This window comes from Anomaloglossus baeobatrachus, chromosome 3 (assembly GCF_048569485.1).
Source record: "Anomaloglossus baeobatrachus isolate aAnoBae1 chromosome 3, aAnoBae1.hap1, whole genome shotgun sequence".
Lineage (NCBI taxonomy): Eukaryota > Metazoa > Chordata > Amphibia > Anura > Aromobatidae > Anomaloglossus > Anomaloglossus baeobatrachus.
This window is the reverse complement of record NC_134355.1, coordinates 604228627-604245419: the sequence shown is the minus strand read 5'-3', so window position 1 is coordinate 604245419 and position 16793 is coordinate 604228627. Positions and strand designations below refer to the sequence as shown.

General features: G+C 44.9%; 1 protein-coding gene across 2 annotated transcripts in view; it reads right to left on the bottom strand.

Annotated features, from left to right (window-relative positions):
* Positions 1–16793, bottom strand: part of SNTG2 (syntrophin gamma 2) — an 873134-nt gene that overhangs the window by 271281 nt on the left and 585060 nt on the right. For both annotated transcript variants that reach the window (XM_075341061.1, XM_075341060.1), the window contains exon 11: positions 16035–16073. In XM_075341061.1, the coding sequence (XP_075197176.1) occupies positions 16035–16073 (39 nt within the window). The remainder of the gene's footprint in view (positions 1–16034; positions 16074–16793) is intronic.

The following is a 16793-nucleotide window of genomic DNA, read 5'->3' as shown; positions in this document are numbered from 1 at the left end:
AGTTTTACCATCCAGCCATCACCTCCTCCATATTTGGAAGTGCGTGTGAATGGCTCCACCTGCACCTGTGTTGCCTCCACCTAGTGGGGGTTTAGCTGTATCCTGCTGGAGTGGTAGTAGTCTTTTGGCCTGAGCCATATACAGCTGCAATTCCATCTTGCTGTAAGTAATGATATTTTCTTTTTTGCTTTTTTATATTATATGTAGTGTAGGGACCTACAAGCATGAGGTTCCCGTGACGAGGGTTGTAGGCTTACGTCTTATGGCCATAACGCTAACAAAAAACCTCAAACGTTTTTGTACAGGATACAGCCAGGCCCCTTTTTGTTAGGCCTTGCTATCAGAGTTTCTGTCCCTACGTAGCGTGCAGTGGGGGTACGGCTTGGCAGCCCGCCTGATCTAATAGTATGGGCGTCACCTAATAGGCTGCGGGTTTGTGACTGTGCGTCTGCTAGTGTGAACAGTGCTCTATGCAAGCCACCAGTGTGCAGTTTTACCATCCAGTCATCACCTCCTCCATATTTGGAAGTGCGTGTGAATGGCTCCACCTGCACCTGTGTTGCCTCCACCTAGTGGGGGTTTAGCTGTATCCTGCTGGAGTGGTAGTAGTCTTTTGGCCTGAGCCATATACAGCTGCAATTCCATCTTGCTGTAAGTAATGATATTTTCTTTTTTGCTTTTTTATATTATATGTAGTGTAGGGACCTACAAGCATGAGGTTCCCGTGACGAGGGTTGTAGGCTTACGTCTTATGGCCATAACGCTAACAAAAAACCTCAAACGTTTTTGTACAGGATACAGCCAGGCCCCTTTTTGTTAGGCCTTGCTATCAGAGTTTCTGTCCCTACGTAGCGTGCAGTGGGGGTACGGCTTGGCAGCCCGCCTGATCTAATAGTATGGGCGTCACCTAATAGGCTGCGGGTTTGTGACTGTGCGTCTGCTAGTGTGAACAGTGCTCTATGCAAGCCACCAGTGTGCAGTTTTACCATCCAGCCATCACCTCCTCCATATTTGGAAGTGCGTGTGAATGGCTCCACCTGCACCTGTGTTGCATCCACCTAGTGGGGGTTTAGCTGTATCCTGCTGGAGTGGTAGTAGTCTTTTGGCCTGAGCCATATACAGCTGCAATTCCATCTTGCTGTAAGTAATGATATTTTCTTTTTTGCTTTTTTATAAAATCGCTAATCGGCGACATGGGGGTCCATTCTCAAATCTCGTTACTGCAGCAGTAACGAGGTTGTTCCTCGTTCCTGCGGCAGCACACATCGCTGCGTGTGACGCCGCAGGAACGAGGAAGCTCCCCTTACCTGCCTCCCGGCCGCTATGAGGGAGGAAGGAGGTGGGCGGGATGTTACGTCCCGCTCAGCTCCGCCCCTCCGCTGCTATTGGGCGGCGGTTCAGTGACGTCGCTGTGACGCCGCACGGACCGCCCCCTTAGAAAGGAGGCGGTTCGCCCGTCACAGCGACGTCGCCGGACAGGTATGTATGTGTGACGGCTCTGGGCGATGTTGTGCGGCACGGGCAGCGATTTGCCCGTGTCGCGCAACAGATGGGGGCGGGTACCCACACTAGCGATATCGGGACCGATATCACAGTGTGTAAAGTAGCCTTAAGGGAGATTTGTGTGCAACTCATAGATCGTATCAGCTCATTTACATATTAAGAAAAATGTAGATTTCTCAGTAACCATTGAATCTCGGATATCAAGGTATCATTTTTTTCAACTTTCTATGATCCACCGACCCATGCAGATAGCTTAGGAGAGTTGATCCTACAGATGCTTTTTAAATCAATGTGTAGCCGTGTCTTACTTATTTCTACAACAGTAGTCTTCTTTAAAGTACTCTTCCATACAATAGGTGAAGGAGCTTTACACAGTTGTTGCAGGGTCAGACTCATTAATTTTGTGATTGCAAATTTCAACTCTGTCAATAAATGTATCCAGGATCATTGATAGTCTTTTAAAATAGATGTTTCAATACTATAGACATGTCCTAATCTCGCAGTGTTAACAACTACCGTAACTATTGCCATTTCAATATATTTAACAACACCCAAGACAGTCACAACAGACTTCAATGAAGTGAAAGGCAACAACTTCAGGAACATATAAAAACGACAAAAAAGAGAAGTCTTTGGATTTGCCTCATATACCATTATATCCCATGGCCCAAAAACCACCAACAACAATGCAAATTGCACATAGAAAAATCTTTAATTGATTGGGTCAAGCATATAATTTTACATGGGATATAAAACATTATAACAGGTAAGGAGGTAAAAAGACACATGAGAGCGAACAAGAAATCCCCATGTGAGGCTGCATGGATCTAGCAGGGTAAACACAAGGGTATATTCCCAGCAGGGCCAGTGTAAGTGCCTTCACAGCAAACAGATTCAATGTGAAAGACAGAGCAGTACTAAGTAAAGAATCATAGGCACATTTACCCAAACACATAGCCCGGCAAGGAATCCACCAAATGTAAAACTCACATGCAGACGCACAGGGGGAGCAGTCCCAATACGTATTTCGTGATGACTTCCTCAGGGGACCGTGGACAAAGGAGGGGAATGGACAAATTTATACACTAGTGTATATCAAATCATTTGCAGCACCTGTCACGGCTGCAGAGCTAAAGCACACTGAGCAGGTGTGGGCGGCTACTCCAGCATCACCTGGGCTAGGGAAAACCCTATGATGACGTCACTTTTACCCAGAAGACGCTTCAGGGAGAGCCGTACACACTGCACATGTGCAGAGCCGCAAACAGGAAGTAAAGCTGCAAATGCCATGTCTACTCCTGGCAGAAGAAAGGGCAAATCGCATTAGGAATCACAGATAATATAGAACACTGTACAGGGACAAGAATATATACAATTACATCATAATAGCATCCAAAAAAGATGTACATGAAAGACATTAACACTGTTTATACAATATCAGATATAACAACATTTTCATCAATAAAACAGAGTCTAATAAAGAATCACATATGGAGGACATGAGCGTATTGTATTCCTTCCCAGATCATGTTCAATGCAGACGGACCACCAGGTTAATGACACAGAAAGATATGCACCAAGGGTACAAAGTAAAAAACTGTAAAGAAAAAGAGACATAAAGGGAGTCCAGTTAAAAAATTTTTTAAAAACCATTATATACAGAGCAGATTCAGTGCAGGGAACCCGCAGCCAAAACCAATTACACCCTATAACGGGAACCACATCAACCGCAGATGAGATCAACTGATTTATAAATAGGAAATAAAGGTCTGCCTCTCATTCAATCCCCGAGGGACCACTGTGTCAAGGAGAAATATCCAGCGACATTCCACCCGTGCCAACGCCTTATGGATGTTACCACCCCTCAGTCCAAGGTGCACACGGTCAATCCCCCTCACCTTAAAACTTGAGGGGTCAGACCCATGATACAACCTAAAATGGCGGGGGATGGTCTTAAGGGAATCAACATCCTCAGATTTCGCTTGTTTGGCAGCGATGATATCTCTAATATGCTCCCTCGTCCGGACCCGTAATTCACGACTAGTGAGTCCGACATATATTAAGTCACAGGCACACGTGGCGTAATAAATTACGCCCGTGCTACTGCAAGAAATATATTGTCGGATCTCAAATGTTTTGGAGCCGTCCGAGGAAGTAAAGGATGTTGCCCTGAGGATGTTCCCATGACGACACGCAATGCATGAGCCACATGGATATGATCCACAGATAGGACGTCCCATCATGAATGGTGGTTTCTTTTGTGCCACATAATGGCTTTGGACCAACATGTCGCGCAGGCTTCGGCCCCGACATGCCGTCATGAGGGGTCGGTCGGGAAGCATATCTTTCAGCACTGGTTCTGTTTGTAAAACAGACCAGTGTTTAGTTAATATGCCACGGATGTGGTCCCATTGGCGGTTGAATGAGGAAATAAAGCGCACCTTAGATTCAGCAGGCTTCGTCTTGTCAGGATTAAAACGCAAAAGTAGTTGGTCTCTTGAAGCTGCTTTAGCGCGTCTATAGGCCTTTTTAATGGATCTGGCACTGTAGCCCCTCTCCCTGAACCTATCACGCATCTCACTGGCTCGACCCTCAAATGTATCCGTCTCTGAGCAAATCCGTTTAAGGCGGATAAATTGCCCGGTAGGGATCGCATTGATGGTAGATTGTGGATGGCCAGAAGATGCATGTAACAGGGCATTCACAGAGGAGGGTTTCCGATAAATGTCAGTGGTCAGAAGACCCTGATCATTAATGGAAATACCAATATCCAAAAAATCAACCCTAGACGGATCAGCCTGATAGGTGAGATAGATGTTATAGGAGTTGGAGTTCAAGTGGCGCACAAAGCCCTCAAGCTCCAGGGCGGTCCCCCCCCAGATGACAAAGATGTCATCAATGAAGCGGAGCCAGCACTGCACATGGGAGCTAGCCGGCACGCCGTCGCCGAAAACCTCCCTCTCCCAGTAACCCAGGAAGAGGTTTGCGTACGAAGGCGCGCACGCCGCCCCCATCGCAGTGCCGCGCCGCTGGAGGAAGAACCGCTCACCGAAGGTGAAGGCATTGTGCGTCAGTACGAACTCCAACAATTCCAGAATCAGGTGTTGTAATGGTGGTGCCCAGTTACTCATACCCAGGAAATACTCAACTGCCTGCAGGCCATGCTCATGACAGATGTTGGTATATAAGGTCTCAACATCCAGAGTCGCCAGCAAAATCCCACGCTCAACTGTCAGGCCATTAATCCTCCTAAGGACGTCCGAAGTGTCTCTAACATGGGAGGGCAGCGTCTCAACCAGAGGTTGGAGATAAAAATCAATAAATTTGCATACTGCATCGCATAGCCCTCCGATGCCAGAGACAATCGGACGTCCAGGGGGAACCCGAGGGTTTTTATGTATTTTAGGCAAAAGGTAGAACGTGGGCGTTACTGGCATATCTGGAAGGAGACCATCATACATCTTCTTAGTAATGGTACCCGAGGCAAGAGCATTCTCGAGTATGAGAGTCAACTGGGTCAGGAAACCATTAGTTGGATTGGAGGGGAGCATCTGGTAGAAGTCTGTATTTCTCAATTGTTTGTACACCTCACGCTCATACATGGCAGAAGGCCAAACCACCACGTTACCCCCCTTGTCCGCTGGTTTAATGATTACTCCCTCTAGTTTCCTCAGTTCCTCGAGGGCTCGCTGATGTTTAACAGCAAGGTTATTATTATTTGTTCTCTTAGAGAGGGATCTCAGGTCACCCATAACTAAGTCATGGAAGACTTGTACCTGAGGACACAGCGAAAACGGGGGGAACGTGGTGGAGCGCGGATACAAACGTGTAGGAAAAATATTATCCAACTCACCAGATGCCTGTCCCTCCAATTCCTCAAGTGTCCGCACAGCCTCCTCCTCCCTCTCGACGGTGCAAGGGTTCAGGCTCGGTCCTCTAGCATGTATTTTATGGAGGACCACCTTTCTGAGGAACAGATTCAGGTCCTTAGCGACTGTAAAAAGATCAAAATTACAATCAGGTACAAAGGTTAAACCTAGTTTTAGGACCTCAATCTGGTCAGTAGTCAATTGGACCTGAGATAGGTTAATCACCTCCAGTTGGTTGGAATTGCCCTTCTTTGGAATTGCTCCCAAGGTGGATTTTCCAAGGGCTGGTGATGTTTTCTCGGGTCTATTTTTACCCGAAAAACCTCTCGTTACAGGTCTAGATGAGGCCTGAGATGTAGAACTTTCATCCTCCACTGAGGAGATGGAGGAGGCTGACACGGAATGAGGGAGTCCGACAAAATTTCTCCTCCGACGTGTTGTCCCTTTCCACCGATACACCTGCTGATTCTTATAATCAGTAACATCACGTTGATATTTTTTTGTTTTATTAGAGACCAACTCCTTTTCCCACTTGACAAATTCCTTATTCATTGTCTCGTGGAAATTAGATAGCTCAGCGGGGGTGAGTTCCTTCGTGGTACGGTCTTGTAGAACAGAAATCTCTTCATCAATGGCACGGAGAGAGGCCTCATTATTGTTAATAAGAAGCCCCATAAAGGACCTGGAGCAAGCAGTAGCTGCTTCCTCCCAGTCCCTTTTGAACGTCTCATCCGTGACATTAAATGAGGGAAAGACCTGTACCCTAAGACCTCTGGGTATTAACCCCCGATCAACATAGCGCTGCATAAATGCCTTGTTCCACCAGAGTCTCATTCTGCGGTTGAACAATACTTTGATTTGGCTGCAAAGTTCCCTGTGACTTCTTGAATCCGCTGAATTGTCCACTTCGCCCTCTGTGTCAAAAACCTGGTTTAATTGAGTTTGCCACGCGGATTCACGGGCTTTAAAGTCCATGCTGCTTGGAAAAATGACTGTGAAAAAACACAGAAAGAGACTGCCATGTATGAGCGTGAGGTGTACAAACAATTGAGAAATACAGACTTCTACCAGATGCTCCCCTCCAATCCAACTAATGGTTTCCTGACCCAGTTGACTCTCATACTCGAGAATGCTCTTGCCTCGGGTACCATTACTAAGAAGATGTATGATGGTCTCCTTCCAGATATGCCAGTAACGCCCACGTTCTACCTTTTGCCTAAAATACATAAAAACCCTCGGGTTCCCCCTGGACGTCCGATTGTCTCTGGCATCGGAGGGCTATGCGATGCAGTATGCAAATTTATTGATTTTTATCTCCAACCTCTGGTTGAGACGCTGCCCTCCCATGTTAGAGACACTTCGGACGTCCTTAGGAGGATTAATGGCCTGACAGTTGAGCGTGGGATTTTGCTGGCGACTCTGGATGTTGAGACCTTATATACCAACATCTGTCATGAGCATGGCCTGCAGGCAGTTGAGTATTTCCTGGGTATGAGTAACTGGGCACCACCATTACAACACCTGATTCTGGAATTGTTGGAGTTCGTACTGACGCACAATGCCTTCACCTTCGGTGAGCGGTTCTTCCTCCAGCGGCGCGGCACTGCGATGGGGGCGGCGTGCGCGCCTTCGTACGCAAACCTCTTCCTGGGTTACTGGGAGAGGGAGGTTTTCGGCGACGGCGTGCCGGCTAGCTCCCATGTGCAGTGCTGGCTCCGCTTCATTGATGACATCTTTGTCATCTGGGGGGGGACCGCCCTGGAGCTTGAGGGCTTTGTGCGCCACTTGAACTCCAACTCCTATAACATCTATCTCACCTATCAGGCTGATCCGTCTAGGGTTGATTTTTTGGATATTGGTATTTCCATTAATGATCAGGGTCTTCTGACCACTGACATTTATCGGAAACCCTCCTCTGTGAATGCCCTGTTACATGCATCTTCTGGCCATCCACAATCTACCATCAATGCGATCCCTACCGGGCAATTTATCCGCCTTAAACGGATTTGCTCAGAGACGGATACATTTGAGGGTCGAGCCAGTGAGATGCGTGATAGGTTCAGGGAGAGGGGCTACAGTGCCAGATCCATTAAAAAGGCCTATAGACGCGCTAAAGCAGCTTCAAGAGACCAACTACTTTTGCGTTTTAATCCTGACAAGACGAAGCCTGCTGAATCTAAGGTGCGCTTTATTTCCTCATTCAACCGCCAATGGGACCACATCCGTGGCATATTAACTAAACACTGGTCTGTTTTACAAACAGAACCAGTGCTGAAAGATATGCTTCCCGACCGACCCCTCATGACGGCACGTCGGGGCCGAAGCCTGCGCGACATGTTGGTCCAAAGCCATTATGTGGCACAAAAGAAACCACCATTCATGATGGGACGTCCTATCTGTGGATCATATCCATGTGGCTCATGCATTGCGTGTCGTCATGGGAACATCCTCAGGGCAACATCCTTTACTTCCTCGGACGGCTCCAAAACATTTGAGATCCGACAATATATTTCTTGCAGTAGCACGGGCGTAATTTATTACGCCACGTGTGCCTGTGACTTAATATATGTCGGACTCACTAGTCGTGAATTACGGGTCCGGACGAGGGAGCATATTAGAGATATCATCGCTGCCAAACAAGCGAAATCTGAGGATGTTGATTCCCTTAAGACCATCCCCCGCCATTTTAGGTTGTATCATGGGTCTGACCCCTCAAGTTTTAAGGTGAGGGGGATTGACCGTGTGCACCTTGGACTGAGGGGTGGTAACATCCATAAGGCGTTGGCACGGGTGGAATGTCGCTGGATATTTCTCCTTGACACAGTGGTCCCTCGGGGATTGAATGAGAGGCAGACCTTTATTTCCTATTTATAAATCAGTTGATCTCATCTGCGGTTGATGTGGTTCCCGTTATAGGGTGTAATTGGTTTTGGCTGCGGGTTCCCTGCACTGAATCTGCTCTGTATATAATGGTTTTTAAAAAAAATTTTAACTGGACTCCCTTTATGTCTCTTTTTCTTTACAGTTTTTTACTTTGTACCCTTGGTGCATATCTTTCTGTGTCATTAACCTGGTGGTCCGTCTGCATTGAACATGATCTGGGAAGGAATACAATACGCTCATGTCCTCCATATGTGATTCTTTATTAGACTCTGTTTTATTGATGAAAATGTTGTTATATCTGATATTGTATAAACAGTGTTAATGTCTTTCATGTACATCTTTTTTGGATGCTATTATGATGTAATTGTATATATTCTTGTCCCTGTACAGTGTTCTATATTATCTGTGATTCCTAATGCGATTTGCCCTTTCTTCTGCCAGGAGTAGACATGGCATTTGCAGCTTTACTTCCTGTTTGCGGCTCTGCACATGTGCAGTGTGTACGGCTCTCCCTGAAGCGTCTTCTGGGTAAAAGTGACGTCATCATAGGGTTTTCCCTAGCCCAGGTGATGCTGGAGTAGCCGCCCACGCCTGCTCAGTGTGCTTTAGCTCTGCAGCCGTGACAGGTGCTGCAAATGATTTGATATACACTAGTGTATAAATTTGTCCATTCCCCTCCTTTGTCCACGGTCCCCTGAGGAAGTCATCACGAAATACGTATTGGGACTGCTCCCCCTGTGCGTCTGCATGTGAGTTTTACATTTGGTGGATTCCTTGCCGGGCTATGTGTTTGGGTAAATGTGCCTATGATTCTTTACTTAGTACTGCTCTGTCTTTCACATTGAATCTGTTTGCTGTGAAGGCACTTACACTGGCCCTGCTGGGAATATACCCTTGTGTTTACCCTGCTAGATCCATGCAGCCTCACATGGGGATTTCTTGTTCGCTCTCATGTGTCTTTTTACCTCCTTACCTGTTATAATGTTTTATATCCCATGTAAAATTATATGCTTGACCCAATCAATTAAAGATTTTTCTATGTGCAATTTGCATTGTTGTTGGTGGTTTTTGGGCCATGGGATATAATGGTATATGAGGCAAATCCAAAGACTTCTCTTTTTTGTCGTTTTTATACCATTTCAATATATGTTGATTGCAAAAGATCAATGATAAAAGTGTAACCACACTTGAATGATTCAAGGAAGTGTTGGCATCAGAAATATGAATATTTGGGAGATACTCCTTGGATCAAAAAAATGTCTATTGTAGACTGTCACTAGCAACCAGTTATGAAGTCTGCAGTGCTGCCAATATAAAGTAATGCTTCTTCAATGTGTTCTTTAACACTAGAACTACTGAGGTAGTCATTTTGATTACTTTGCACTATATATTTCTATATAGGTGTCACGAGTCCAGTAGTTCTAGTGTTAAGCAGCAAGTCCCTTTTTACTGATTGATAAGTGTATAGTGCAGCCAATATAAAGCAATGTTTTTTTATTGTATACTTTAAAGTGTAATAATAAGTTGTTGCTCCTATGGATTGGTCAGAGTAAAGCATTGGGTTAGTGTCATCAGTAGAGATGAGCAAAACTGAGGTTTTGTTTTCAAACCAAACACCAACTAAAAAACACAGGGCTCGGGTTTGGAGTTTGAATGCTTTACGTGCGAACTTAACTTGCGCGAGCAACGCTGTGGTCAGATACACTTGGTGCTCAGCCTTGTGCGAGTTGCTTGTAGAGTTTAAACTACTCGAGCTGGGGGCAACAACAATGTGATTGGATGTAGTGTACCACAAAAAAAAAGGTTGAAAAAGCCAGCCCACCCTCCCCCGGAAGTGGTCTGCTTATGGCTGGCTGTATGTGGGCGAAGACTGAAACTGCCAATCAGTGTTTCCAAACCTTATCGTGCAATGTTCGGTCACATAGAGGTTTAGTTCATTTGCGGCCAGCAAACCGAGCCTCCATAGGTTTGCTCATCTTTAGTCATCACGCTGTTCCACACCTACTAGTTGCATGAAAGAGACATAAAAACTCTTGCTTTCCAGCCAGTAAAGATAATACATATGCTATTGATGCAGAAAGAGATAAAGAAAATCTGTGTAGCACAACAGAGGAAAACAGCTGCACCATAGATAGATAGCAAGTGTGGATGAGTAATATTTTATATTATGCTGCAGTGCTCCAAGGCTTAAAAGGGGTAAACAAAAATGAAGGTAAAAAGCTCCTACTAAAATGGCATTCAGTCTAGTTTTTCGTAGGTGAAAGATCAGCCAGCCTTCATGAGAAAGTACTGACATAAGAAGACAGTGAGAATTTGTCACCACAGAGGGAAGCATCAAAGCTTATTCCTAACTGTGAAGATGATATTCACCAAAGATGTAAGACGTTTTCCTTCCAAGAGGAGCAAAGAGTATGAACACAAGTGAGGGATTAATGGACCACTGGTTGGGTCTATGAGAGGGCTATTGTTACGGGGGGCTGTCTGATAATAAAACCTAAAGGAATGTCAGACAGTCAGGGTCCACCGTGCAAAGACTCTGTTGCAGAGTATGGCAGAGGATAAGGGGTATATAAGTGTGCCACTGTAAAAAATAATAGCACAAGTGCAGAGTGCAATACCTCTGTTAAACTCACAGAGGAATATAATTTAGAAAATAAAGCAATTCCTCCCTTACTTGGAGGGTGTGTGGAATGGTCTCTGTTAAAGATCACAGAGACAAAAGCAGTGAGTGTGAAATGGCACCTACCTAGGTCTAGTGGTGCCAGGAGACGGACAGCAACGTAAGCCGCACAAAGCTCCTACCTGTGTTCGCTCCACTAGTGTGCGAGGACACGAACCACTAGATATGGCACCTGCCTAGGTCTGCTCTTCTAGTGGTGCAAAAGAGACGGACAGCAGCGTAAGCCGCACAAAGCTCCTACCTGTGTTCGCTCCACTAGTGTGCGAGGACACGAACCACTAGATATGGCACCTGCCTAGGTCCGCTCTTCTAGTGGTGCAAAAGAGACGGACAGCAGCATAAGCCACACAAAGCTCCTACCTCTGTTTGCTCCCCTAGTGTGCGAGGATACGAACAACTGCCAGACACAGTATAAGGAACGTTACCCTAGCGGCAACGTCCACCTACGAGTAGAATCACAAGGCCCAGCCGGACCATGTGCCTCAGGCACCTGCCTATGTCTGCTCCACTAAGAGGTAAGGATACGGACTGAAGCCGAAGCTGTAAGGTATAAGAACGCTACCCTGCCGGTAGCGCTCACCTAACAAACAGAGAGATGCCTAGAGGGACGTGCACAGGGCGTCTACCCTCTTGCATGAACCAAGAGGACTGAGCGCCGCGCGGCGTGCGTCAGGGTCTTATATAGACTCTGTGTCTCATCCAAGATGGAGGACACCAGAGCCAATCCGCTGCCAGAATGACAGCAATGACGTCACGCTGGCCTATCACTGAGCAAAGCGTCACAAGCACATGACCAGCGACCAATCGGCATATAAGGTGTCAGAGACATGTGACCACGTGTCACAAGCACATGACCAGTGGCCAATCAGCTTAGAAGGTGTCAGAGACATGTGACCTCGTGCCAGCGATGATGTCATCCGCACATGTGCAATGGCTCCAAGATAGGACTTAGTCTCCAGCGCTTGCACATGTGCAGTAGCAAGAAATCCGGACATAGTCTCCAGAGCCACAGCAACCGTAACAGCTATGATAAGCACAGTGAATTTATGAAGAAATGTACAACAATGAAACACAGCCTTTGTCAGATTTCGGAAATGGGTGCAAGAACAGAGGCATATAAGTCACAAGTGTCAGTAAAGTGACTCAGGTGAAAGTCCACTGTTACATTTTCCTTTTGTCTAACTCTTGTGGGACTGATAAAACCCTTATTGATCAAGGGTTCAGTAGTCGCACCCACGGTGCAGGAGTTAAACTGTTATTCGTCGCCGGGTCGGTGATGTTGGGTCCTGCATGCCCTGCCCGGCTTCGTGGCCTTGAGGTGTACAATAAAAGGGAATGAGGAGGATGGGTGGTGGAGAGGATGAGGGTAATAGTGGATGAGGGTGAGGAGGAGGATTGTCTCATGATGCCACCTGCAGTACACGGCCAGGGAATTAGCTGCCACTGCTGTCGTTGTCCTCCGAGGCGGATGGTCGTAGCAGCCAAGATGGTTCTGCTATCCACAGATGAGAGGAGCACGGGGCGACAGCGTCGGCAATCAAAAGGCTGAGTCAGCTGCTGCGGTTCCAGGTATTTTATTCACTGTCTTTAGATTACCCGGGAGGTACTGGTCACCATCGTGGTGGGCTCCAACCAATCCCAGTTAAGTTAAAGGTAGCCACTGGTATTTTAAAAGTATCCCTTCTAAGAGTTGCCCCTCCAGGAGTGAGGAACCCGAGCAGAGTGTCCCGCTCCAAGCCTCAGGCCCCGTGAAGGAAGAGAAGTGTTGTCTTGTCACCAGAACTGAAGTCCCGACTTGACTGAAGCTTGTGTATAGGCTGCTCCTACTTCTACCCCAAGTGGTGCTCGCCCTCCAGGTGGTTGTCCTAGTAACCGGAAAAGTCCCATGCTTCATGATTGCCACCCCCCTATCTATTAATGAATCAGAGAAGGAAAAACTGGGCACTATCCACACTCAGCGGTTAATAGCACACCGTGTAGTTCATTAATCCAGTCAATGCCCGTCAAATCCATCCATATGGTTGAATACTGGCAGCAGGAAAAATATCCGAGGTGCTCATTTGAAAGAAAAAAACACTTTCTAAACAAGAAAATATTAGAACGAAAGGCACTCACCAAAGTAGTTGTGTCAAAACAACCTTTTATTCCATCGACTGGTTACAAATGAAGGCACGGGGGAGGGGGGTACACACGGCACATCGGACCAATGTGGACCCGTGGAAGCGTTGAACAAAGACGCGAAACGGCCATCGTCCAACATGCCCTGTGTACCCCCTTCCCTGTGCCTTCACTTGTAACCTGTCTATGGAATAAAAGGGTTTTTTGACACAACTAAGCCGGTGAGTGCCTTTCGTTCTACTATTTTCTTGTGCACCCCCCTATCTACCCTAGTCCAGTCCCCAGTGAGAAGGCACCTAAGCTGTATCTAATGTGGAATGTGGAAACACCGGTGCTTAACCTCCTCCTCAAATGAGCTGCAGTACCCTGTGGTGACTGAAGCCTCAGGGGCGCCACACAATTACTTATGAAATTCATGTAAGTATAGTATTGAAAAAAATAGTTTAGATGAACTTTGAGTGTTCATATTTTGTTTGAATGTACAAAAACTGCAGAAATGTAAGACAAAACTTTGGACTTCAACACTTTTATCTTCTTGATGAAAAGTACTTTGGGAATACTTCCTTTTTTTAAAATATTTTTTTTTCAATCTACATTATGTTTTGGCCGATTATTATCACTTCTTTTAATACCAAACTGCAGAATTTAATCACATTACAAAAAAATGTGTCCTCATGAGTAATAGATATCAAGGCGCCAGATAATATCAAATTGCACCTTAAAATTGGAATTTATTGTCAAGTGTGAATGAAAAGATTTAATTTGCATAGCAATGACACAGAATGAGTCAGGAGGCAATATAAGATCAAGTACCAAATATTTATGCTGTTTAGTTGGAAAATGAATATACCCCTGGAGCCTGCACAATTAAAAAAAAAATTCTGATGTTAAGAAAGAACGACTGTTCTGCATGTTCTTAGGACTCCAGATCACATTCCACTTAGTGCATATTTATTGCATCCAGTATGTGACATTTTATGGCCCAGCGCAAATGTAATTAACCTGTGAATTTAACAAGGTTCTAAAGGGCTGCTAAGTTATACAATTGCTATTGACTTTTAACCATCTTATCGATGCACTGCGCAAGGTAAAGAAGATACAAAAGACTTATCCATCTACATTTCTAAACATAAAGTCAATATGCATCTGAAGTAAATTAAGTCCTTGAACAACCAGGAGGCTGAAGACTCTAAAATCTGAATGCAATTATCTTTGCTAAATAAAATCATTTGTCTAAAGTTTTGTAATAAAAAAAAATGCATAGAAAGAAGTCACAAAAGAGTTAAAATTAAAATAAATGATGAACATTATGACTAGAGATGAGCGATCTTGCCAAGGGTTGGATCATCAGGATTGCCGAGCCTGGCCGAGATCGACGATCCGATCGTCAATCCTAGCCGATCTGATCCTTTATCCTAGCTGAACCCATTAAATTCAATAGGAGGCAAAAGTGATGTGTTGTAAAATGTTGTAAAGGGACTGTAAAATATGTAAGTAAAAAGGAAAAAAGGGAGTAAAGCTGTGGGGACTCGGTAAGTTAACCTCACCTCAGGCAAGGTCACTGAATTCATAGACCTGTATCTTCTGGTAGAAAATCACGTTTTTTTGCCAAGAGATCCAGATTTGGTGGGGAAATTTCTACAGCATATTACTGTACACAATGTACACCTCCTGGCAAAAAAAACACACCAAAACACCATGCAGTTTTGATGCGATAGTGATGCAATTTTTTGCCAGGAGGTGTAGATTTGGTGCAGGAATATGCACAAAAACAGTTTTAGGCCTCCAACACACATCCATTAAAAACATGCACATGCCACGAGACACGTATTTTCCCTGCGTGTTGCGTGTGGTAAGTACGTGTCTTGGGTACATGCGGTCCACATGTGTTCTCCGTGTGCTATCCATGATAGCACACGGAGAACCGGTAATTTGCATACTCACGTGGTCCGCGCTGCTGTTCAAGGTTCTGATCTTCGGCTCCAGCTCCACCCACTCCCCACTGACGCTGCTTCCGGCTAAGCGGAGGGGCGGAGATTAGCGCCCGTGACAGCACGCCTACCTCCTTTACACGCTCATAACGAGCGGCGGCCGACAGGAACATTTTGCAGCGGAAGAATCTGCAGGGCTGGTGGAGGTGAGTATGAGTTTCTTTATTTTTAAATTAATGACACATGTTCTCTGGCGCGTGTCACATGGAACCACATCCACACTATATCCGTGTGGTACGGGTGCGGGCCGTGTGACATCCGTGCTGCCGGAGAATATGTGGACATATCAGCGTGAGAAAATCACAGACGCATGTAAGTACGAAACGGACACACATTCCGTTCCAAAATACTTACGTGTGTCCAAACAATAATGAAAACATAGGTCCACGTGTCTCTGTGCCGCTTGTACGTGAAAAAACTGCCAAACACGTACCGGCGGCACGGATGTGTGTCTTAGGCCTTAGTGCCATTTTGGTGTGGTTTTCACCCACAGGGGTGTGATACCACGGAAAGCATGCAAACGCCCACGGGGCTATGCAATGCCCAGGGGACTAGACCCTCTTCTATTTAAATAGGGAACATGTAAGTAATACAATGTTTTTTTTTATAAAATCATATTACACAATATTACAACACAGGGATGGGTAGGAAGGGTTTCTAGGCCACATCACCCTGCTTGTAGGTCAGAATGACTATGGGACCTGACAGGCTCCCTTTAAATGCCACAGATGGGACAACCCTTTAAGGCATATACTATATTCTGGTCAGCTAAAGGCCATGTAAATAAATAAATCAAATATGTCACATTGCATGTGTACATTTTCATATATTCAGCATCTCCCTATATTGTTACAAAACTGTCATATATTTCTTGTGCTTTTAGATAAAAGTGTACATTAACCTATTACTTTACTGCACACAAAGAAAAAAACTGTATAGAGATTTACATATTATGGGATCAATACTTATTTCATATTTTGTGTCACTGACCTGATCAGATGGTGAATAACATTTGTTTACCATTTTCATCTGCAAAACAAAAACGTAAGAAAAAAATTAATTCACCTAATTAAAAAGTGAATTTAAGTATATCAGTGTGAACATTGCCCAAAGAGTATATGCAACAATTAACGCGTTTTATATACGAGGAAAGTCATATTCAACAGAGAATGGAGAAGAAAAAACTGTAAAAACATTTAATGATGTTTGTTTTTGAAATTCCTAAATGGCCTGGCCTCTTCCTTGACGTTCTGGGTGACCTTGCGCTTAACCTACCCTTTGTGCTGTCTGTAACATTCAGTGTCCAGGTTATAGATGTATTAAGCCGCCTTCCACTAATATAATTTTATCATTTTACTCCTTAGACCATAGTAAAAGGCAAGAAAGGTAACACAGAAATATTCTTAAGATTACATTCACGTGCATTTTTTCAGCACTGTAAAATTTTACCTTTTTGATGTATGAGATATGAGTAATAAAATGACTGAGAATTTATGAATTTTTATTCACACATCGTTTTAGTGACTGCTACAGATTTGTAGAATTATTAGACCATGCTGAGTTTTTTTTTTTGCCTGTGGGTTTTGTTAGACAGTATCTTTCTTCCTTCATTGGCGTAAAGAGGATCTGTCACGTAAGACTGTTTTCCTGTTTAAGGGGGAATAGTATAACGACAAGTTTGCATTTCTATGAAGCCAAAGAGCACAAAAAATATTGTCAGAAAAAAGAATAAATTGATTTACAGTATAT